Consider the following 24,413-nt stretch of genomic DNA (forward strand, 5'->3'; position numbering starts at 1 on the left):
ATCCTTGATAACACAAAATGGAATATCTGTATTCTTTGGTGGAATTGCACGAATGCGTCATAATGATAATAGTGTATCTGCCTTGGAAGAATTGGGCATGTGGTGGATAAAGCTGGCAAATTGGCCCGGCCCAGCCCACCAAAGATTGGTCTGGGCTCAAAAAAGAGAGTCCGACAAAAATCAAAGTCTAAAAAGGCTGCCTAATAGATACCTCAGGCCCCGGACCATAAAATCCAAAAGTAAAAGATGGACGGGGTCAACGCGGGTTGCTTAGCGCTGAGCATTCAGGTGGTTGAGGTTAAAATCGAATCAAATAAAAAAAAAAAAATCAAATTCGAACTGCCCATAAAGTTTGAAATCGAACCAAATCGTTTTGATGGCCAAAATCGAATCAAATCGAACTGTAATTTTTCGGTTCAGTTTGGTTCGATTTGGCATAAATCGTTTCATTTCTTTGTTTATTTAAACATATATATTTAATAATTTATTATTAATATTTAATTTTAGATGATAAAATTAAAATTTGATATATGTAAGTACTAAGTATAAAACCCTAAAATCTGAATTTAATTTTTAATTATTTAGTATATTTATATATATATATATATATATATATTTAATAATTTATTTATAATATTTAAAGGGAAAAGGTGCAGATAAGCCCTCCTAGGTGTAGCCCTTATAGCGTATACCTCCCCATTCTCACTGTGCGTGCAACTAAACCCCTCAACTCAACAAAAAGGGTGCAAATACCCCCCTCGCCCTAACCTCCGTTTTCTCACCGTTAGTCAGCATTATTTTTTTTATTTTTAATTTTCTGTGGGGCCCACCATCATCCCCTCCCTGAAGATTGGCTCTGAAGTTCCACGCCGAAACCCCTCTCCCCTTCTTCTTCAGAAAATGCCTGCACCTCTCAAAATCCCATCTCTCTCTCTCTCTCTCTCTCTCTCGGTTCACCACGCACAGACCCCTCATTCTCCCTCAGAAATCTGTCGCCGCGGAAGCTCGCCGGAGCAACGACGGTAAGCCGCCTCCCTCTAGAATCAGGCGACCATAGCGAGCTGCGAGCCGCTTCCACCTTTCTTTCTCCCTCTGAATCTCCTTCTCCCTGCTCCGGACAAAGCAACAGCAGAGTCGCGGCCACGGAGCCCTAAATCCCCAATGCTACCACCACTTCCCTCGATTTCCTACGACGACAGCCAATAGGCCGCCACTGCCGAATCCCCTCACCTGATTTCATCTCTCTCTTACTCAAATTTTCGACGACAGTAGTGATAAGACAGCCGTTGTCGCCTCTCCCTCTACCCTCTGTTCCAGCCGCCCCTACTCTCTCTCTCTCTCATCGCTCTCGATCGAGCAGCAGCGGTAGGGGGGCTGCCGCCACCGTTCCTCCACCATAATCTTCAGGGAGGGGATGATGGTGGGCCCCACAGAAAATTAAAAATAAAAAATAATATTGACTAACGGTGAGAAAACAGAGATTAGGGCGAGGGGGGGTATTTGCACCCTTTTTGTTGAGTTAGGGGGTTTAGTTGCACGCACAGTGAGAATGGGGAGGTATACGCTATAAGGGCTACACCTAGGAGGGCTTATCTACACCTTTTCCCATATTTAAATTCCAAACCGAACCATTTCATACATAAAAACCGAACCAAGCCGCCATTTTCTGTTCGATTTGGTTCAATTTTGCTCGGCCCTAGGGTTGCTGTTGTTGCTGGATGGAACTGCTGCTGCTGCTAATCGCCAGTAACTGACACTGAAGGCGGAGGAAGAGGGGTGGCGCCGGGTGCCACGCTGCTGCTTAGGGGGGAGAACAACAAAGAGGATTAGGTAGGGTTACTGGAGTAGACGAGTGGTAGGAATTGCTAAATACTAAAGTTAGGGAATATGGATTGGGGGCGGCGCGACAGTGTACTTTAGGGAATTAGAATTTGCAAATTCAAATGATTTTTAGAATAATTCCTCGGTTCCAATAAAAGTAGCCACTTTTTCATTTTGATTTGTCCCACTAAAATGGCCACTTTCTGAAAATGGAAATATTTACTTATTTAATTAAGTCTAGTTAGTTAATTTAATTAAACATTCCCTCTTTAAATAACACACACACACCCCCCCCCCAAAAGCCTCCCCTGCTCTCTTCTTCTCCGGCGCACACAGCAGCGTCGGCCACGGCCCCGCCCCTTGACCTCCTGGCGGACGACACCAGCGTCGCCGCCCCGCCCCACTCACTCGCCTTTGTTCTCTCTCTCTCTCATTGTCCGCGCACACACACCCCGAAAACGTCGTTGCGCACACACACACACACAAATCTGAGGGTGGTCGGCGGCATGGAGCGTCATCAACACCTAGATCTGAGGTTGGTCAGCGGTGGTGGTGGTTTGGGGGTCTAGTTTGGGGATCGTGATTTGGGGGTCTGAGGGTGGTATAGGGCCGTGATTTGGGGGGCTTAGGGCTCCGGCGTTGCTCCGCCTAGCATCTCTCCTTCTCGCTCGTTCATTCATTTGTTTCACGCCGACAGAGGGAGTCGCGCCGCTGCCTCAAACACTGAAAATCCGGCGAGTCGCGCTAGTCTTCTTCTTCCCCGTCTGAATCCGCCACTGAAAATCCGGCGTCGTGCCGTCTGAATCGCTTAGTGAGAAGTGAGAAGAAAATATGTTAAAGAAAATAGGCTGAAGGAAGTCTTAATTACTCACTAATTTTGGTGGACCACACACAATTAAATCATAACAATCAATTTCTTAATCTTCATGCTGAAAAAAATGTGGCTGCTTTTAATGGGACAGAGGGAGTATCTACTCCCTCCTATTTTAATTGTAAGTCGTTTTAGTGTTTTGAATTAATTTTACATTATAAGTCGTTTTAATTTTATATACCATAATTTCATCAGTACATACTGCATTGTTCATCAGTATACACGGCCCTGTTCATCAGTATATATGTCTTAATCATTACGAATTTTTTAAATTTTATTTTTCATCAGTATATACATCTTGTTCATTAGATATACGTTTTGTTCATTAGTATTATATGTCTTATTCATTGTACTCATGTTACACGAAAAATAGGGGGTCTCACTAGAGCGCGCTCCTATATATATATATAGGGGGGGCCGCTCCAATGAGACCCCCTAATTTTAGTGAGATCTAGGGCACGATCTGGTGCGTTTATTTTATCAATCCTATGGCTGATATTGTATCTGGAGGGTGATTTTTTTTCGCAGGGTTCGAATCCTGGAGGGAGCAGAATATTTTAAATTTTGTTATTCATCAGCATATACTGCATTGTTCATCAGTATATACGGCCATGTTCATCAGTATATATGTCTTATTCATTACGAATTTTTTAAATTTTATTTTTCATCAGTATATACATCTTGTTCATTAGATATACATTTTGTTCATTAGTATTATATGTCTTATTCATTGTCCTAATGTTTCACGAAAATTATGGGGTATATATATATATAGGGGCGCGCTCCAGTGAGACCCCATAATTTTCGTGAAACATTAGGACAATGAATAAGACATATAATACTAATGAACAAAATGTATATCTAATGAACAAGATGTATATACTGATGAAAAATAAAATTTAAAAAATTCGTAATGAATAAGACATATATACTGATGAACATGGCCGTATATACTGATGAACAATGCAGTATATGCTGATGAATAACAAAATTTAAAATATTCTGCTCCCTCCAGGATTCGAACCCTGCGAAAAAAAATCACCCTCCAGATACAATATCAGCCATAGGATTGATAAAATAAACGCACCAGATCGTGCCCTAGATCTCACTAAAATTAGGGGGTCTCATTGGAGTGGCCCCCTATATATATATATATATATATATATAGGGTGCGGTTATAGTGAGAACCACAATTATCGTGAGAACATAAGAACCAATAAAATTACTGCATCCGCTATACAAATTAATGCATCCGCTATTAAATTTAATGCATCCGAAAAAAATAATTTTTTTGCTCCCTTCAGGATTCGAACCCAGCACCTGCATCCATCCACCAAGATGATGCATCCACCGTAGATCTTGATGATCGAATGACTTAAAATGGTTCTCCGATCTTATTTTATTAGTGGTTCTTATTTGAACCTCTCCCTATATATATATATATATATATATATATATATATATATATATATATATATATAGGAATTGGTTCAATTGAGATTTATATATATTTTGAGATTTTGAGATAAATGAACATATAAGTACATTTTGATGAACTTGTCAATTAATTTTTATGAACGCGCGTTGGTCTGGGGTTCAATCCCTACAAGTGGCGTGTTTTTTAAATAAATTAAATAGATTCATATGTTCATGAGTTATATTGGTTATGTTCAAAGAATTTATTGATATGTTCATTTATCTCAAAATCTCAAAATATTTAAAATCTCAATATAAGCTAACCCTATATATATATATATATATATATATATATATATATATATATATCGGTTTGCTTCGATTCTCGACCGAACCATGGAAGTATTTGGTCAGTTTTCACTTATGAAAATCGAACTAAAAACCGACCAAAATATATACGAACTAAACAGAACCAGAATTGATCGGCTCTGTCGATTTTTTTGGTTTGGTTTGATTTTTGCTCAACCCTACTTTTAGTAACACGAGTATTATTAAAATGTTAAGTGAATAAAATGATTCACTTTATTGTAGTATTATGTGGTGGGGTAATATAAAAAAAATACACACTCTTATAATTTAGGGTTATTAGCCTGTAAATACACGAACTTTTTATATTTTCTAAAATTTAACATGACTTTTATTTTTAGCCCACAAATACACGAACTTAGCATTTTTTCTGATTTTTGACATCTACAAGAAAAAATTCTAATTTACTATTAACGTGAAGGCCGGTATACCATGTCATTCACTCTCTAATCAAAGTAATGAATCAAATTACTCTATTCAAGTGCATATTTCGTTGTCCAAGTCATGTATTCCGGCCTCCACCTCAACAATAAATAGAATTTTTTCATGTCGATGTCAAAAATATGAAAAAAAAAATGTTAAATTCGTGTATTTGTGGGCTAAAAATAAAAATCATGTTAAATTTCAAAAAATATAAAAAGTTCGTGTATTTACATGATAATAACCCTATAATCTATAAATGTATCAAAATAATAAAAAGTGCACTTATGTGGGACAGATAAAGGATCAGTGTAGTGATTTCACTTTTAATCTATTAAACTAAAAGGTCTTGGATTCAAAATTTAGGACCAAACATTTTTAAAGCTTAATTTTAATCTAATTAAGTGTGAACAAATATATTTTGGATTGATTTGGATAGGTCGTACAAGGTTGAACATTATGCGATCTGACAAAATTTCGGCATTGTCTGTACCAGCCTATAAAACCTCTAGCTCGATCAATTTTGTCAATTTCATTTTACAGTTTTTTTTTTACCAATGAATCAATGGCAATAATCGAGATTTTTGCTTTCCTTTGTTGTAAATTAACTTGATGATGAAGGACTCAACACTGAAGCTCGAGCTTCGCTAATTAATACTCCATCCGTCCGCCAAAAGTAGACCACTTTGGTTGAACACGAGATTTAATAAAATTGATGATGATTTTGATGTAGTAGAAAAATAGTCCCATAATTTTATAAGATGTGTGGTGGAAATTGAATTTGGGGTGGATTAAACTTTAGCTCGATTAAACTCCTACCTAAATAAATTGTCAATGTGCTTTGCGGAATCCTCTAATTATAACAAAATACCAAACAAGATCCTGTTTTGCAGTGAATAGATCCAAAGGTGTAGAGTTAGTTCGACTCCAATGATTCATTTCTATGCAATGAAAGAAAATAAACTACTCCTATATTAGTAGCAAATAAATAAAAAACAGTTGCTTGATATGAAAAGCTCTTGCAAAAAATAATTGCTAAAATTAACCAGAAAATTAATAATACGATGTTTATATATGCAAGTTGACGATGAAGAGTGATGATGCCTCATCTATCAACATCTTCTAAATGCGCTGCTGCTACTTATTTACCAAATGCCTGCAAAACATCACAGAAAACACACACAAACACTTTCCCTCTGTGAAACTATAGGCAAAAAAAATAAGGCCTCTCACTCTCATCAAGTTGTTGACACACTAGAATGGTGTATCATGACACCAAGTCTTGACATTTATGATTTACCTAGTCGGTAGGGGTCGAGCTCGCCTGATCATGTGAAGGCCACGGGCCACGCTCCGGAGGGCAAGGAACGGGAGCTGGATGAGCGATGAACGTCGGCACATTCTCACCCGGCATCACCACAGAAACCTCTGTTGCCTAAAAAAATCATCGTATATCACTTAATAATGCCATCACAACCAAACTATATATGCAATTAGATGATCACACAGAATAAGTTTTGTCACTGCAATTTAGTTGTAAATGTCTTGACAAAAAAACAACTACACCCACAATTAATCTAGAATTACACAGAAAAAGAAAAAAAAATCTCACAAATTTGAATCCATGTAACACGCACCCTGTATATATCACATCTTCAAACATAACATATGTCACATATTCAATTCAAATCTAAGAAGGAAATAGACCAAAAGAATCAGTTAATCCAAGATGTTGTATAATCCTAAGACAATGAAACTTTTGGGATAAGGAACATAAACAACCAATTTTTGATCCTTATCTCAACAACCAGCAATTAGCAAACACATACAACTAAGACTGTCTCACTGTCTATATCATTGTCCAATTATTATATCAAAGAAACATTAAACAAGTCTCTATAGCACACTTCACAAGGAGCTTAATTAGTGTACATGATAAGACAATGTAGTAGCAAGAAAACAATCAAATTTAAGGCCTTGGTAGGCTGTCCCCGGAACAAACGAGGGGGGATCGTGATGATCATAAATATATAAACAATCGAGATCATTTACGACAACGAGAGGCTTATCCCCGTAACAATAACTATAATCAGGCTTGCAGCTCCAATGCACATTAAAGGGGGTAGGGACCAATAAAGCACCTAACTTTGTAGATATATGGCCCATTTTCTAAACAAGTAGTATATCATATACAAGGAGGAATCCTCATTGTAGCAGAATCACATGATCAACCACATGTAGTTAATTTATACTTTAAGGAAATGTGACCTTTATGACATGGAAAACACAAAGTTCCTTCGCTTAATTAATTATACCCCATGTTTATGCTGCAAGATTCATCTTTCAACAATGTTGGTATTTTAGCAGTTTCTTAGTAAGATTTGGGATCTTTATAGGTTTAAATTCTCCTCAATGAAAGCCAAAAACAGCATTATAGTTGTTTATAGTTGAAGAAAGTTCCCTCAATATATAATGCTATGTAATTAAACTTCTCCACCCCTCACCCACTAAGCAAAAGCATTCCAAATAAAAAAGGAGAAAAAACAATAAGAACACAAAAGTGAGGTGGGGTCAAGAAAAAAAAGAAGATTAACTTGATTAAGAGAAGTATTGCAAATTCTAAATCAAGAAACTGGTGTTGAAATGCTAGAACCATGTAGTCAAACTAATAATGAAAAAAGAAAAAAAAAAAGGGATGGGATTAAAAGTAAAAATTGAAACTTTTTGTCAGAAGAGGAATCATCACATCCACAGCCTGCAAAACTAAAGGTTTAATCCAAATTGCAGGACATAAAAATGGAGGGTGAAAAATAATCCAAGCATATATGTAAAAGAAAATGAGAGAGAGAGAGAGAGAGACAGTAGACGCTGACCTTAGGAGATGGGTAGTAACCTAGCTTAGAATTGAAGGCAGCAAAATGATTCTGGGGTTCAATGGCGGAGAGGCGGAGGCGTGACGGAGAGAGGTCCGGCGAGGTGGTTGTGAGGAATTTCTCGAAAATGGCCATGACAAGAAACATGGAGATGAGAATGGCGGTGGCTATGAAGCCGAAAGAAACTGCATTCACGGAGTTGTCGAAGTGGGTCCAGTGGTCGTCTTTCGGTAGATACAGCGGCGGCGGCGCCGGCCACCCTTCTCCTTCGCCCCCCATATATGATTTTCGGTGGAACCCTTTTTTCCAAGTGAGATTTTTTAGAGGCTAACCGCAGCACGTGGATGTAGTCTTGAACATAATCAAAAATCTTTTTTGTTATATCAGTTTGGAGAGAGATGGAGAAGCTTTCTTCACTGCATTGATAGCACAGAGAGAGAGAGAGAGGGAGAAGGAAGGGTGATGAGCGGAGGGTGTGTTGGGATTTGGAGAGAGTGAGAAGTTTGAATACAACGTCAAGTCGTCTGCTCTGTGTTGTTTGACAGTTGAAAGGAACAAGTTTTCTCGTCTGTCTGCTTCGCTTATGTATGCGTGTCTGTGTGTGAGAGAGACAGATAGTGTGTTTGTGTGCGTGTGTGAGAGAGAGAGAGTAGAGAAGAGAGTGTGGATGATTTTCGTTCACATGCGATTCTGCTTTCTTAAGCTCTTTTCAATTGTAGGAACAATCTTAACTCACAAATTTTTGAAAAAAACCTGGGTAGGTACAACCTATTGAACCATGCAAAATACTTCCTCCGTCCCACTGTATCTGACACTATTTCTATTTTGGGCGTTTCACTGTAAGTGAGATCTTTCCTTTTTGGGTAAAAGCTTTTATCTTTAAACACCTTTTCACTTTTTCACCTACACACAAAATACACATTTCTTAATTTTCGTGTCAAAAAAAAAAAAGTCTCACTTACAGTGAGACGGAGGGAGTAATTGATTCGAAATACTCCATCTATCCCATTTCAATAAGCTCATTTTTTATTTTAGGTTGTCCCACTTCATTAGGCACAATTTTAATATGAAAATATTTAGGGCTTTATTAACTAACAATAAGGGAGTAGTATTTAGTCTTTTCATAAGAAAGTCATCTTAAAAGGTTAATTTTTGGTAGACCACACACCATTTAATTACCAAAAAGTGAGTTTCTTAATCTCCGTACTGAAAATAAATGAGCCTATTGGCCTGGGACTAGGGATGTCAAAAAAGCCCGAAATCGACGGGTCGACCCGAATAGACCGATAAAAAGGTGGGTTAGAGCTGAAAATTTTTAGCCCGAAAAAAAATTAGCCCGAATGGCCCGAACCGAAAATAGCTCGAGCGCGATAGGGTTGGCCCGAAAATCGAGTGGGTTGGCCCGATTAACCGAACATATTCTTAATAATTTATTTTTAAACTTTAATACTTTACTTTTTAATTCGAAATAACATTTTGAAACTTGTAGAATATGTTTTGATTTTTTCTAACGGTTAATAACAAATATCTATGATATAAAAGTCAAAGAAAGATAGTCATTTATATTAAACTTATATACAATTTTTATCAGAAACAAAATTAATGTTAGATATTATGTAAACTTATGTTAAAATAACACTATTTTTTGTATCTAAAATAAAGTGAAATATCTTGATTTAAAAAATACGACATATTTTTATTACAAGAATATAATTATCTATACAAAAATTAAACATACAAAAAAATCGTAAAACTTGCGGGCCCGAACGGGCTAGCCCGAAACCGAGTGGGTTAGGGTTAGGGTCGAAAATTTTTAGCCCGAACCGAAAATAACCCGAAACCGAATGGGCTGACCCGAAACCGAGTGGGCTGGCCCGATTGACATCCCTACCTGGGACGGAGGGAGTATAAAAATTTGATTCGAATTTTTTATATTATTATATTATGACGCAATATGTTGCATTTAAGATCACTTCAAAATTATTTATGATAATAAATTTTAAGAGTTAATATATAAAATGATCAATTTATTATAATAAAAATAAAAATATTTTTTTGTGAAAATATATAAATTTATCTCTAACATAAAAAAATTAAAAACAACCATTCTCTCCATCTCTCTCACAGCAACGATCGATACTCCATTCTCTCTCTCCATAATTTTCTTATCTATCGTCCACATTGACGTAGCCAGAGGGGGGGCAGTGGGGGCACTGGGTCCCCCTGGAAATTTCAAAAAATACTAGGGGTATTTTAGTAACTTTATAATTAATATTAAATAAATACATAAATATTCTTATTTTAGTAATAATCCCAATTTTTCTTTACGTGTAGGAGATAAGCTATTGAACGATTGTAAAACTAGTGTTTTAAGGGTGCATTTACTTTTGTTGAAAAAAAAATTATTGGAAAATGATAGATAAGAAAAGGTGAGAAAATATTTTTCTCCTTTTTTTATCATATGTTTTGCTAGAGATGAAAAGATGATAAAATGTTGAAAAATATTTTCACACCCATGTCTTAGGATAATATTATGTAATATTGGAGATAAAATGAGTCAAAAGGGGATGCCCGATAAAATATTTCACACTGGCCAGAGAAAACTTTCCATCATAATAAACATGTGAAAATGGTGGAAAATTGATGAAAATATATTTTTTCTCTATTTTTCCATCAAAATAAGAGTATTTGGTAATAAAATGAATAAGTGATCAGATGTTTTTTTGCTTATATTTATTCCATATTAGAAAATTGAAATAAATTTAGCTGGGATGGTCCAAAAATGAATATTGATTAAGTTAGTTGGGACGAAAAGAGTATTTGCCCCCCCTCCCCCCTAACTCAAAAGTCTGGCTACGTCACTGGTCGTCCATCGCGCCGCCTCATTAGGTTGCGAATCACTGTCGCGCCATCTTAACATCAAACACTGCATATTTTAACATAACCTTGCATCCTACATACTAGATGCATATAACAAAACAAAACACTACATATTGTAAAACATAACACTATCAATTTAATGGAAGGGCTTGTTTTTAACCTTTTTCCTTCCGTGAATCTTTCTCTTTCCTTTGCTTTCTTTGTACCTTCAGTAGTCTGTGTTTGTTGTTCCTCATCTTCTGTGCCTATATCTTTAGTACTCCGTGTTTGTTGCTCCTTTCTTGCTTTTCCTATTGTCCATGTACCTTCAGTAGTCTGTGTTTGTTGTTCCTCATCAACTGTGTCAACAAGCTCAGGAGTTAGTCAAGAGTTTGAGTTTGAGTTTCTTGTTCCTCTTGAGTTTGTTGTTCTTCTTGAGTTTATGTTGGTTCAGTAGTCTGAGTTTGTTGTTCCTCCTCTGCTTTAAAAGTCCATAGCCACATTTTTATCTTTGTTTTTTTTAGTTCGTGCTGCATTGAATATAATAATATTATGAAATATGTATAAAAATAGAACACTGCACATTTTAACATCAAACACTGCATATTTTAAACATAACCGTGCATCTTACATACTAGATGTATATAACAAAATAGAACACTGCGAATACAAGGGTTTTTAACATTTCTGATTTTACATTTGTTTATCATCTTTATCATCTTCATACAAATAACTGAATGGTCCCGCCAAATAAACAAAAGTTTTAGACAGTGACAGTAAATAACCCCACCAACATGTACATTTATGATCGGGATTTTGTAAAACATGTTTGATGAGGACTAGAATACTCATCAACGTTGTGCTTAGCAATACAAGAACATCTTACTTGATTACTATTATTGTTATTATTATTATTATTGAACGAAGCCAACCAGCACAGGTTTAATTGAAGACCTCGGATAATAAAGGGACGACTCGCCTGCGCAGCTCAAGGGGACTACTCAGCACGGGCGACGAAGGAGTTCTATTTTCATTACCTGAACCAGCCGAAGAAGTCAAAGTGCCTGCGCAGCCTAAAGACCTTGAAGCACCTGCGCAGGATAAAGGACTTGAAGTCTCGGCACAGTCATAAGATAGCGAAGCTTCCGGCGCAGTCAAACCAGCGTAGATGGGTCAAACCAAGACTAAAGTTAAGTGTATTAAGGCATTAAAGGGCCTAAATCCAATTATTAGAGTTCATGGGCCTAAGGCCGTTAGGGCTCACTCTCACATCTATAAATAGAAGGTTTAACATTAGCATTAGGGGATCATGATTTATTTCTGAGCAACACTTGTAAAATGTAATTATCTCGAAGTATAGGGGAAGAACTCGAAAATACCCATGGATGTAGGTCTTAATGACCGAACCACGTAAATATTGTCTCGTTTATTATTTTATTAGTTTAGGTGTTGATGTCGAACTCTTCAATGTCAAATATGAACATTTGGACCACAAAATTGTACATAAAAATAATATTCAACTTATATTTTCAGTTTTCGAAGTTCGAGTTTCTAATAAACAAATTTATCTGGATTTTAACTATAATCTAGATGATTGATAATGTAAGTTTAATATCAACTTTAATATGCAGATATGTTGTAAAATACCTTCAACTTTTCTCTTTTGACTCTTCTGTTTTCATAGAGGCATTTTCGTAATTTCTACGATATTTGGATTCGCTCCAATAATTGAGAGGTTGAAGACGATGCTTGAGATATGCTATGATTAAGATGTAAAATCGAGAAATAAACAAGTTGAAGAAGATTGATTTCGATTTCTTGCAGATAAGAAATCAAAATCTTTGTAGAGGGTTGTGAGAGAACTTGCAGAGAAAGTGTGTGTGTGAGGGAACCAGAGAGAAGTTGCAAAGAGAAAGAATTCACGTTGAAGATCGTGTGAAGATGTTGAAAATAGAGTAAAAAAGAAGTTACGACGTAGTGATATATATATATATATATAGGAATGGGATCATGTAGATCCCTATGCTTATAATAGATCCGTAGATCCAAATCTAGACCACACATTTATGACATGTGGCGCATCAAGATGGTGACACATGGCAAGGAGTTTCCAAGCCTTTCAAGGCAAAATATGGAGAGGGGTAAAATTGGAATGTAATTTTCGGATTTAATAATTAAAAATATATATATATATTTTTAGATTTTCTCAAAATAGATATATTTTAGATGCATATAGTTTCCCACGAAGATGCATAAAGTTTTCACATGAAATGCATAACTTTGAACAGAAAAATGCATTTGATTTTTACAGTTTTGGTATTTTCACCACCCCACCCCGCACCACCCCCCAACCCACCCCACACCACCCCCCAACCCTCCCCATTACCACCCCCCAAAATAGTCATGTTTCACATGCATATAAAATCAAACAAAAGTGCATAAAGATTTTACATAAAAAATGCATTAAATTATACAAAAAATGCATTTCATTTTAATAAATCTGGTATTTTCGCCACCCCACCCCCTTCCACCCCCCCACCCCCCCAATTTTTTTTTTCAAAACTGATTTTCTGATTGTTGAGTCGCTGACCCACCCACCCCCCCTCCCAATTTTTTTTTTTTAAATTGATTTTCTAACCGCTAACCCCCCACCCACCCTCCAGCCCAAAAAAATTATATTTTTTCAAAAAATGTAATGCATTTTTGTGTGAAAGTATATGCATTTCTGTGCGAAAGTATATGCATGTAAAACATGTAATTTTTTTATGCATGTAAAAATCAGTTTTTCAAAAAAAAAATAATTTTGGGGGGGGTGGGTGGGGGGGTGGGGGTAGGGGTGGGTCAGTGGTCAGAAAATCAGTTTTTTTAAAAAAAAATAAAAAAAAATTGGGGTGTGGGGGTGGAGTTCAGGGGTGTGGGTGGTGGGGTTGGGGTGGGGTGAAATCTTATGCATTTTTATATAAAACTTTATGCATTTTTATATGAAAGTTCATGCATTCTCGTATGAAACTTTATGCATCTAAAATATACCTATTTTGAGAAAATCTAATTTTTTTTTTTAATTTCAAAAATTACATTCCAATTTTACCCCTCTCCAGATTTTGCTTTGAAATGTCTTGCCACGTATCACCATCTTGATGCGCCACATGTCATAAATGTGTGGTCTAGATTTGGTATATATATATATATATATATATATATATATATATATAGGGTAGAGTTCAACAAAGAATGACTCTATGTATAGAGAATAGAGATTAAATCTCATCCCTTAAAATCACTGAATCGTGTTGGCTTAAACTAAATTCGCTTCCAAATTTTAATTAGCATAAAATCTGTTCGAAATTAGATTTTAATTAGTATTAGGGCATTTGGGTAACTTTGCAAATTAGTAAAAACTGCAGGTCTCGAAATCTACTTCCATTTATAGCCTTTCGTTTCCCATATTTGCAGTCTTTCGTCTCTCTAATTTACAGATTTACTACCCTCCTACCCACGATCTATAGGGTTTCAATTGAGGTTCTGAGGAGATTTCGACGTCACAAATCCGATTGCAAGTAGGTAATCGTTTGAAGTTCTGATTTTTCACCAAACAAATCGATTCAAAATCCGATGGTTCGATAACTGCTGAAATCGAACGGGTAAGGCAATGAGTTTTTGAGTTTTGTTCGATTGCTGCTTCAAGAAATGATTTTTCCAAATATTGAACAGGTGAGTAAATGTATTCATGGCTTTCATTCGAGTTTTTGTTTTTTGCTTATTCTTTAGTTGTGATTCAGATTTGTAAACGATTTTGTATTTATGATTTTGTTCGAAATTTCCATAGGTGTTTTGATTTAAAATGGAACACAATGTATTACATGTTTCTTGGAATAGAGTTTTTGATTTTGTTCGAATTATTTTGGGGATTTTCATTCTTCCAAATGTTGTTTGCTAAAGGGATTTCGATTTTGTTTGAACCTTTCGACTTTTTGGCTTGAAATGGAATAGGGTGTCGACATGATTTTGGATATTTGATGTTGAAATCTCTTTTGGGTATTTGGATCTGTGGAAGTACCAAAAAAAAATTTGGTCTCCTCTTAATATTGCAGATTTTGATTTCTTGGAAAAATAGACTTTGTGTTCACAGTTGTTGGTTTGTTCTTTATGTTTGTGAGCTTGTTCTATTAGTTGTGAGGTCTGTTCGAAATGTTCTAATGTTGTTTCCAAGCGGACTTTCAGTTCACAGTTGTTGGTTTGTTCATTATGTTAGTGAGTATGTTCAAATAGTTGTGAGGTCTGTTCGAATGATTAATAACTCCGTGTGAGTCTTTATCACCTTAACTACAAAAATGCATTTGATTGTATGACCAAGTGCGCAGATTAGTTATTTTGCTTGGACGGGTAGAGTTATCTAAATAAAAGATAAAATGCTATTGTTTTGCCTTGGAATGAGTATAACAGTATTTGGCTCTGAAAATTCATGATAATTTAATTCCTGGGTACTGAAATTGGCTGAGTTTGCAGTCTCAAGAATTTCTTACAAAAAATTGTGCTTGTTTGTTTTTTTCCATCACTAGGATCAGAATTATGTGCACCTTCTATCGATCTACAAACAAATATAACTATTTGGTTGTTTACTCTTAGATACTATGATTTTTGTTTCTATTTAACCAGAGGCATTGTCGAAGATACTTGTCCAGCCATCATTTCTCAAGCTTGAAGGGGGCATCAATTTCTTTACAATGCGCTTGTAGAGTAATTAAAGCTCGCAAAGAACTATGACTACTTAAAATGGTGTGTACTCTCGAACTTAACTCGTAAAATAAATTAGCAATGGAAGTAGACATACTCATTAGCAATGGACTTTCTGTTCACAATTGTTGGTTTGTTCTTTATGTTCGTAAACTTGTTCAAATAGTTGAGAGGTCTGTTCAAAATGTACTAATGTTGCTTCCAAGTGGACTTTCAGTTCACAGTTGTTGGTTTGTTCATTATGTTAGTGAGTATGTTCAAATAGTTGTGAGGTCTGTTCGAAATATACTAATGATATTACTTTAGCCTTTTAAACAACCAGGGGGCTTAGCCCACTGGCCACCGGGTCCTCACTTAAGTGAAGTGACCCGGGTTCGATCCCTCTTGGGAGCGAATTGGAGATTGGAGATATAAGGTGAATTTTGGTGAATGGAGAGATAAGGTGGTTCTTGGAGTGGATGGGGAACTAATTACTAACATCTAACATGACTTTGCCCGATCAAAAAAAAAAAAACTTTAGCGTTTTAAACTTTTGGCCTCCTGAGCTTGAGGCCCAATGCTTATTGATGGAGATCATCTATTTGTTGACTGACCTGAACCCAATTCAAGTAATTGTTGATGCAGTTATCAACAATGGGTTAAGCGAAGATGCCACCCGTATTGGGTCAACTGGAGTGGTGAGAAGATAGGCTGTTGATATCTCTCCACTGCGTCGTATCAATCAGGCTATTTACCTGCTCACCACTGGTGCTCGTGAAAGTTCCTTCAGAAACGTCAAGACTATTGCAAAGTGCCTTGCTGATGAACTTATTAATGCCGCAAAAGGCTCTTCAAACAGCTACGTTATAAAGAAGAAGGATGAGATTGAGAGAGTTGCTAAGGCTAACCGTTAAGAGTGGAAGTTTCAAGTTGTTAGGTCCGGAGGGTCTCGAATAGGTGTATGGAGGGGAAGAATACACCTATAGGCTATTTTCGATGTTTACACGAGATCAAAACGAAACTTCAAACACAAACTCAAACACCTGTTTACTGAAAAGAGTTTTAACCAAAACAGGGTTGACGACTGATACTGAATACTCTTCAGTAAGGAGTTATCAGTTAAGTCAAAAGAGCTTAACTGATGCACGTAAGGCTTCAGTCGAGTTTGATAAACAGCGATGTTATATATATCTTACTGACTATCAGAAGATAGATCAGTCAGACTGATAACACATGCAGCGAAAAACTTTTGTTTCGCAATAGCCTGTGAGTTGAGCACATTGTTAGTCTTAAGTTTCTCTTTGCAATTAGTCAGTTTTCAGTTTACAAAAGGAAGAGCACAAGTAAGAACGTAAATACTGAAAGCTGTAAATAACACAGAGATTTTTACGTGGTTCGGAAAACACTTCCTACATCCACGGTCAATTGATCAGACTAAAAACTTCCCTCTGCAAGTGTTTACTGGTGCACTGCAAACCTGAACATGTGCTTACGGGTGCACACAACCGAAACAACCGAAGATCCAATCTTCAGTACCAACACACCTTGTTGGATTTCTCACTCCTAGCACGCACTGGGCACTAGGATCTCACGGAGACAGAACGCCTTTCTGAACACCTTTACAACACAAACACTCGATTCAGTCGGTTGAAGGAAGGTTTGAAAACTTGCGAACTAAACTTCAAAGAACAAGTTCTTTGTAGTTAGTTTGACCTAGGCTTTGAATAAACGAGGTTTGCCTAAGGTCTAAGAGAATTTATGTAAACAGCAGTGACTGATTTTTGGCTTTGGGATTTTCTTCTTCGATTCAAACTTTGGAGAGTCTGGGCTTTAGCTGAGAAACAATTTCGGCAGAGTTTCAGCTTATGTCGTTGAATCGGTGAAGATTGAAGTGATCCTCCAGCGCTATTTATAGGAGAAGTCTTGAATAGATCCGTTGGCGGAGAAGGTCTTCAAGATTTCTTCTGTTAGAGAGTAATTTGAACATGGGCTGAGGCTTCAATCTTCGAGGTTCCTTGTTTGGTGAGAACGGCTATCTTGAAGAGCAAGAGATGCGACATCTCTGAAAAGGTAATCACCAAAGAAGAATGACCTCTGCAGAGAAAGGACGATCCTGAGATCTCTGCATTTAATGCGGCTGTACTTCTGGTGTGCGTGGCTTCCTTTGAACGTTGGAGGTTCAGTCCGAGGAAGAATGTTTAACTGATACTTGACTTTAGTATCAGTCCTCTGATTCCACGTGGCACACATTAAGTAATCAGTCAAAACTGATTCTTCAACTGATGCTTCAGTCGGCAACTTCAGTCTTCAGTCCTTCGTTCTTCAGTTTCAGAACAACAAGTTAAACTAGAAAAAGAACTCTAACACTTGAGTTCAAGCAATTCCAGTCTATTACAAAATAAACCTATTGATTTTGGTATCATCAAAACAAGAATTAGGATATTTCATCAAGTTCCCAATAATTTTCCCCTTTTTGATGATGCCAAAACCACACAACAGTTCTAAGCAAGAAAAAGACGGAACTCAAAGCACAAGTTGTAAAACAGGGTGAAAACAATTCCCCCTTAACAAAAGATCCTAAAACTTGTACTTAGAGAGAAGAACGCAACAGTTCAATCAAAACAAGGACAAGACAGAAAAACAATAATCAGAGCCTGGACAAAAAGTCATTGTCTTCAGGTTGAGATCAAAAAGAAGTTCTTTTTCATTTAAAGAAAAACTAATGTGACATCAGTTTGAATTACAGGAAAGGTAAGGAACAACCAAAGAAGCAAACCAGAACACTAAGGCTTCTGACCATACAAACTGAAGACCGCCTTCCTGATATTGTCATAAGCAACTGAGCTGACGTGTGTAGGCACATTCCAAATGTTGCAGATGCTCTTGACTTCTCTTTTGATAGAGTCTCTGTTGACGCCGTTTCTGATTCTCGGAGGGCAAACCGTCGTCTTCAGGTAATTTGAGGTCGAAATTCCAGCGTTTCTTTGGGCAGACTGCATTCTCTGAACCATTGCTCTTTCAGGCCAATTCACAAGAAAGTAATTCCATGCTTCATTTTAGAAATCTCTACTTCTGTTGAGATTGGCGAAGACAACGCATTTGGTGTAACATTCTTTCAGCTTTTCCCACCATTCATTCAATTCAATTGGTATCCATTGATCTTGTCGCTCAAAATTATCCATGTAGGATACCAAGAGACCTTCGTTGATGTACTATTTCACTCTTTGTTCTTCTCGAAGCCTTTGTGGGAAGGATTGTTGAGTATCTTCACCTAAAATGAGAACTTTCTTGGCCTTGGGCTCTGGGTCTCTAGACGATGAGGTTTCTTCTCTTGATCTCTTTCTGCTGAGTTCTCTTGAGGCAGAAGGAGCTTGTGCAGAGGGGTTGGTAGCACGTGAGAAGAGAGCTTGAGCTTTGGCAAAGTCCTGTGCCAAATCTTCAGGAAGGTCAGGTTCCAAATACTCTTCCTCCTTTTTGGCATCATCTCTAGGGAGAGAGTTGACTGTCCTTTGAAGATCCTTGATGTCGCGAAGCATCGATTGAATGAGCGATGGGTTGGATGAATCACGAACCATGTTCAGCTCACTTTCAAATTTTGCCAGGCGAGCAAAGATGGGACGGAGTTCTTCTGCAATCATAAGTTTAGCATCTGTAGCAGTCATGAAATCTTTCATGAACTCGATGCGCATTTTTCCAAGGTGATTTTGTAGATCGAGAAGTTGTTGCTTGGATTTTATCTCTGCTTCCAGGACTTGTTGCTGTAGCTCGTTGATGTCCTTTTGAGCTTTTGGAAATCCCTCTTGAACTGAAATCAGGTCCCTTTTGAGAGTAAGATGATCAATTTCTGCTCGCAAAATTCTTCTTCGGAGAACGATGATGCGAGCATCATGATTGATCATGCCATCTTGGGCCTGTGCTTCAACAGCAATGAGATACCTTAGGAACTTGGCGCCGTAGATGTCCTGACGTTCTCTCTCATGCTTGAGCGTCTCAATTGCGAATTGTTGATCAGAGATGACATCCAGCAAAGCATCAATTGAATTCTCAGTGCCTTCAGGGATTTTGAACTGAGACTTGACAGGTTATCTCTTTTTCCATTCAGTGAGATATCCATCAGTGTCAACATCTGAGTCATATCGAATGACACCCGGTTTGCGAGTGATTTTGATGACTTCATCTGGTTGCTCAGGAGGAGCAAGAGGTGTCTGTGCTTGCCCTTGAGAGGTTGAAGCTTCATGAGAAGATGTAGCAATATCAGTGGGCTATGGTTGGAGCAGGAGGGAAACCTTCTTCATTTGTGGGAGAGGAAGGAGCAAAAGTGCGAGCTTTTCTGATGTTGTGGCCCTCGGTTGGAGTGGGCTCATCAGTGGTGAAGATTGGCGGTGAGGAAGGTAGAGGAGTTTCTGTGATGTCCTCAACACGTCCTTCCGGAGAGGAGGGATCAGTATCGTCAACTGATTTCATCTCAGTTGCAGGAGGAGAGCTCGGATTTTCAGCGTTGTCAAAATCAAAGGGTTGAATATCCTCAAAGAAAGATGGCATGTCAGTTGAAGTTTCTGTCATTGACTGACTGATTGGATCAGTCATTAGCAGATCCGGATAAGCGAAACCAGCTGCAGAGTCGGCTTGAGGAGCAGACTCAGATGCAGGGGCTTCTTGAAGAATGACTTCAGGTTCTGGATTTTGATGAAAAGGAGACGATGGAGCAGCAGAATCAAGGATTTGAGTCTCTTCAACGATTCTCGAAGTGGATTTGCCAGTATCTTTGTTGAGAATCAGGGTGTTCTTGGAGTAGCCTCGAGATTCAAGATAGTCCATGGCGAACTTGTCAAAGCCATAGATTACATCCCACACTCTGGTGAATTGGAAGATGCTGATCAGAGAGGCTTCTTCAACTTCAAATGAATCTTCGGTTTCAATGCTTTGAAGATTGTTGACCTGAAGGCAGGGAACCGTCTTCAGAAAGGTGTAGGTAAGAAGTCTGTGGATATTTTTTTAGACTTCTAGAGAGGTATCAAAATCACCAAGAAGATGCAGTAAGTGATTTGTTGCATCTTGTCTGGCTTCAGACTGCATTGCTGTGACTGCTTGGATTCTTGCTGATGAACCAGTGGGAGAAGGTTCAGAAGGAGTCTGCAGTACAGCCTTTCCTTTGGATTTGGGAGAGATTGGAGTTCTGGAAACGACTTTGGACTTTGGTTTGGGGATGTATTTTTCGGAAGAGAGGAGCGAGGACGACGAGGCACGTTTGTGGAATGGGGAATGGGGTGCTCAGAAGTGGGGGGTTCAGGGAGTTCTGATTCATTTGACTCAGGGGATGAGAGAACAATTACCTTCGTCTTCTTGGAAGGCTTAGGTCCACCTTTCGCAATCTTGAGAAGTCGAAAGCTGTCAGTAAATGACAGCATCTCCGACCAGAAAACCAAAGGGAATTTCTTCGTCCCTTGAATGATGATTTGGGAAACCCTGTTTCCCTGTCGGAGCAAGTTTGATGGCTTGGAGTTGCGACGCTCGCTGAAGAAGAGTTTGAGATAAGCCTCTTCCCAGTTGAAAGGTCCTTCCTTCAAGAGAGCGGCCAAAATATTTTTTTGGGGCTGAGAAGCCTTATCCGGAGTTCCCGTTGCGCCTATCCAGCACTTCTGAATGATTTTGCCTAACATAGAGTATTCAGACTTGAGTAGAGATAGAACGAGAGTCCCTTCGGTCGACTCGTTTGGTTTCTTCATGGCAGATTTGAGAGCGGCATTTGCTTCTTCATCTGGAAGAGATGAGAGTGATGGACCACTGTTCGGAAGATTGAACAGATCTCTGATAATGTTTGTATCATTGAGAGTTTCTTCATATTTGTCAGAGAGGTCTGATGCAGTGTAGATTGTAATTGTGGAGAGGAGCTCGCCAGAATCATTGAAACGCAGATTCTAATAGAATTGTTTGACAGCATCAGTGAGAAGGTAATCTGCTTCCCTGGTCACGAACTTCATCCATTGATGTCGAGTCAGAACTTCTTCTGCTTCAAAGTGCTCCAGCTTCTTCTGAAAAGAAGGTGTATCTAACTACTGTTCGTCTGTTCGTATCTGATTCATTTGGTGATGCAATCGATTTCCTTTGTATCAGACTTCTTTCCATCGGATTTGGTCATTTTTGTGATTCTGCAGAAAAAGAGTTTTGGGACTGGAAAATCTCACAGTTGATGGCTGTGGAGGGTGGTTAGTTGGAATGCGAGAGAGAAAGAGTGAGAAACGTGATGATGAGATGAGAATGAGAGACGTAGTTTGTGGAGACAAAGTGCAGATGTGAGACATGGTGACAAAGTGTGATCGTGGAAGATGAACAGTTACTTAAGGTAATTGAAAAGACATCAGCGGTTTGAAGTCTGCGCGCCAAATCGTATTTAATGATTTTTGAAATCCGTAATAAATGCCCGTCAGAGAAATACCTTTAAATTAGAGATTTTAAATGATGAAGAATATTTGACGCAATCTCTTTCTTAGCAAAAAGGGGCGGAGAACAAATCATGCGATGATCAGAAAAAGATAAGTTCAAATAAGGTATTTTGAATTAATCTCGTTCATCAAGAAAACATGGTCACCAGTTAATCAGCAGAAATAAAATCATCTCAACTCTTATCAGTTAAAGTAAAGAGCATTTTAGTCAAGTTCCCAACAATAAGTCAGGAAGAATATCATTAGCTGATTTGAACTGAACAACGCTCCCCCTTAGTTTGACAATAAGTAATCAACAGAAAGGTTGACTGAAGAGGATAAAACGGGAGAAACAAACATAAGCAAGGTTTAACCAGTTTCAATGCATCAAAAGAAAAAAAATAGCAATACAATCCTAAACAAAAGGAGGTCGCCAAAGCAGTTCTAGAACATCATTTACAAGTATGAATTTGAAAGATAATTGACATTCTTGACCTTCCTTTGTCTTTAGTTGATGCGAAGTTTCTTGCTTGATTTCTTCTATGGACTTTCAGTTGTCTCTGCAGTTTTCTTCCCTTTTCCTTTCTTGTCTTCTTCTTGCTTCTTGATGTCGTGAGATTCAGGCACGACGCTGTCTTTGGTCTGAATTCCCAATTGTTGTTGAAGGTTCATGACAGTAGATTCAAGGATGACAAGTTTGACTTTAAGATCGTAGGTCTCATTTTCTTGGATGAGCAGCCTTTCATCTAGCATTTGAATTTCTTCATCAGAGAGAGGCCTTGCTGATTTCGGAGCTTCATCAGCTGAGTCTTCATTCACTGTATCAGAAGGGAGAGTTTGACGAGTTGGAGACTCAGGATGAGTTTCATCATCATTGTTGTGATCTTCCTTGAGAAGACCTTTTGATATCAGATACTGTCTAAAGTTGGGAGACCAGTCATGGATTGCATCCCAGAGATTTGTGACTTTGAATTTATCAAAGACACTGTCTTTGAGAGCTTCCATTTCAGCGTTTGAAAGAACTTCGTCAATTCCATGAAATCTGGATCTGGGCATCGTCTTGACGAAGATGAAGAAGAAGTAGCTGACGAGGTCTTGAAACTCTTCAGCATGCTCGGTTGCCATGATTGAAAGAAAAGTGGTAGAGACACAATGCTGAGCAAGAAGTGTTAGATAGTTCTTGATAAGAGCGAGCGGAGTCACTGAGGATGAAGATGCAGCATCGAGATCAGCAGGTTCTGCAAACTTGACCTTTTTGTTGAAGCCTTCGAGGTAGAATTGGAAGAATCCAGTGAGAGGAGGATGAAGCTCTTCTGTTGGGCTTCATTTTTTGTCAGCCGCTTGTGACCTGTTTGGCTGTTGTTCTTCTTGACGTTGTGGAGGAACATCAGAGGATGACGGTGGTTGATGAGAAGTTTTGCCTTCTGGAATTGGGACTTCCTCTGACGTCTTTTGTGCAACTTCTTCAGAGTGTACATTGAATTATTGCTGAGGAGAGTCAAGAAGGATCTTGACTGGAGTTGAAGAATTGTTGAGGTTCCTTTTGACTGAGCCTCGAGTTCTGTAGTGAGCCTCTGTTGTTGAAACAGGGGTTTCACTAATCACACAGGGAATCCCTCTGGTTGAGCTCTTTTGCTCTTCAAAGAGATGAATTGTTGAAGACACTTTGGCGATGTTCTTCCAGAAGCATTGAATCTTTTTCGTGCTGTGAAGGATCAATGATGACACTCTTGTCCCTTGACGTAAATGTCTGGAGGAATGAGTTTCTCTCTTTTCTTCAGCAAGGATTTGAAGATATGCCCTTTCCCAGTTGAATGGGCCTTCTTGAAGCAGTGCGATCAGTACGAGTTTATGTGGTCTTGACAGATGACCAAGTGATCCAAGAATGCCAAACCAGCATTTCTTGATCATTTTGGCAATGGGTCTGAGATGAGGATGCAGTCTTGATATGCTCAAGACGTTCTTGATGTCCAGGTTGGAGGAGGCATCATTCATCAGGGTATCTCTCATGAGATAGGCGGCTTCTTCATCTGAGAAGATTGGTGCAGGTCCTTCAGCTGGAAGGTTGAACAATTCTCTTGCTGCTTGAGAGATGTTGACAGTAAACTTTATCGACTCTGAAAAATCTTCGTTGGTGTAGATGTCGATGTTTGTTGTGCATTCACCAGTCGACTCGTCAATCTGAATGGTGTCATAGAACCCTCTGATGGTCTGTTCGTCGAGAAGGACTTCTGGTGCACTGTGAAGAAACTTTGTCCATCCATGTCGGCTCAAGATCTCATTGATCTTGTCGTATTCAGAAAGTTTCTGAAGAGCCTCAGTTGTGACAATGAGTTCGAAGCAAACAACTTGTTGAGAGGCGGATTTCGAAGATCTTGCCATGAGTTTGAGATGAAGGGTTTCTGCAAAAATCTTAAAATTTACTCACAGAGATTGAACTGTGGATTTTACGGTGAGTCAAAAAAACAAGACACTTTTTGATTTGAAGCGAATGAGTTCTCAGAGATTGAGTAAATCCTTTACAGAAGATGAAACGATTTTGAAGAGAATGTGAAAGATCGTGCACAAGGCGGTTTCAATGATCTTTTAAAATCCGTGCAAATAGAGACGTGACACGTGTGGATAAATCCGCTTGTTAGTAAAAAGGGCGGG

At 38.2% G+C, this 24,413-nt stretch overlaps 2 protein-coding genes across 2 annotated transcripts; one reads left to right on the forward strand and one right to left on the reverse strand.

Annotated features, from left to right (window-relative positions):
* Positions 1-5,913: 5,913 nt before the first annotated feature.
* LOC131013434 (uncharacterized) lies at positions 5,914-8,482 on the reverse strand. Its single transcript, XM_057941501.1, has 3 exons — positions 7,768-8,482; positions 6,195-6,329; positions 5,914-6,050 (listed from the first exon to the last, which is right to left on the reverse strand). Exons 1-2 carry the CDS (start codon positions 8,044-8,046, stop codon positions 6,195-6,197), a joined length of 414 nt encoding a protein of 137 aa, XP_057797484.1. The 5' UTR covers positions 8,047-8,482; the 3' UTR covers positions 5,914-6,050.
* A 7,444-nt stretch (positions 8,483-15,926) lies between these two features.
* Positions 15,927-16,253, forward strand: LOC131008457 (40S ribosomal protein S5-like). The gene is made up of 2 exons (XM_057935333.1): positions 15,927-16,037; positions 16,086-16,253. Exons 1-2 carry the CDS (start codon positions 15,927-15,929, stop codon positions 16,251-16,253), a joined length of 279 nt encoding a protein of 92 aa, XP_057791316.1.
* The last annotated feature ends 8,160 nt before the right edge of the window (positions 16,254-24,413 follow it).

The sequence above is a fragment of the Salvia miltiorrhiza genome, chromosome 2 (assembly GCF_028751815.1).
Source record: "Salvia miltiorrhiza cultivar Shanhuang (shh) chromosome 2, IMPLAD_Smil_shh, whole genome shotgun sequence".
Classification (NCBI taxonomy): domain Eukaryota; kingdom Viridiplantae; phylum Streptophyta; class Magnoliopsida; order Lamiales; family Lamiaceae; genus Salvia; species Salvia miltiorrhiza.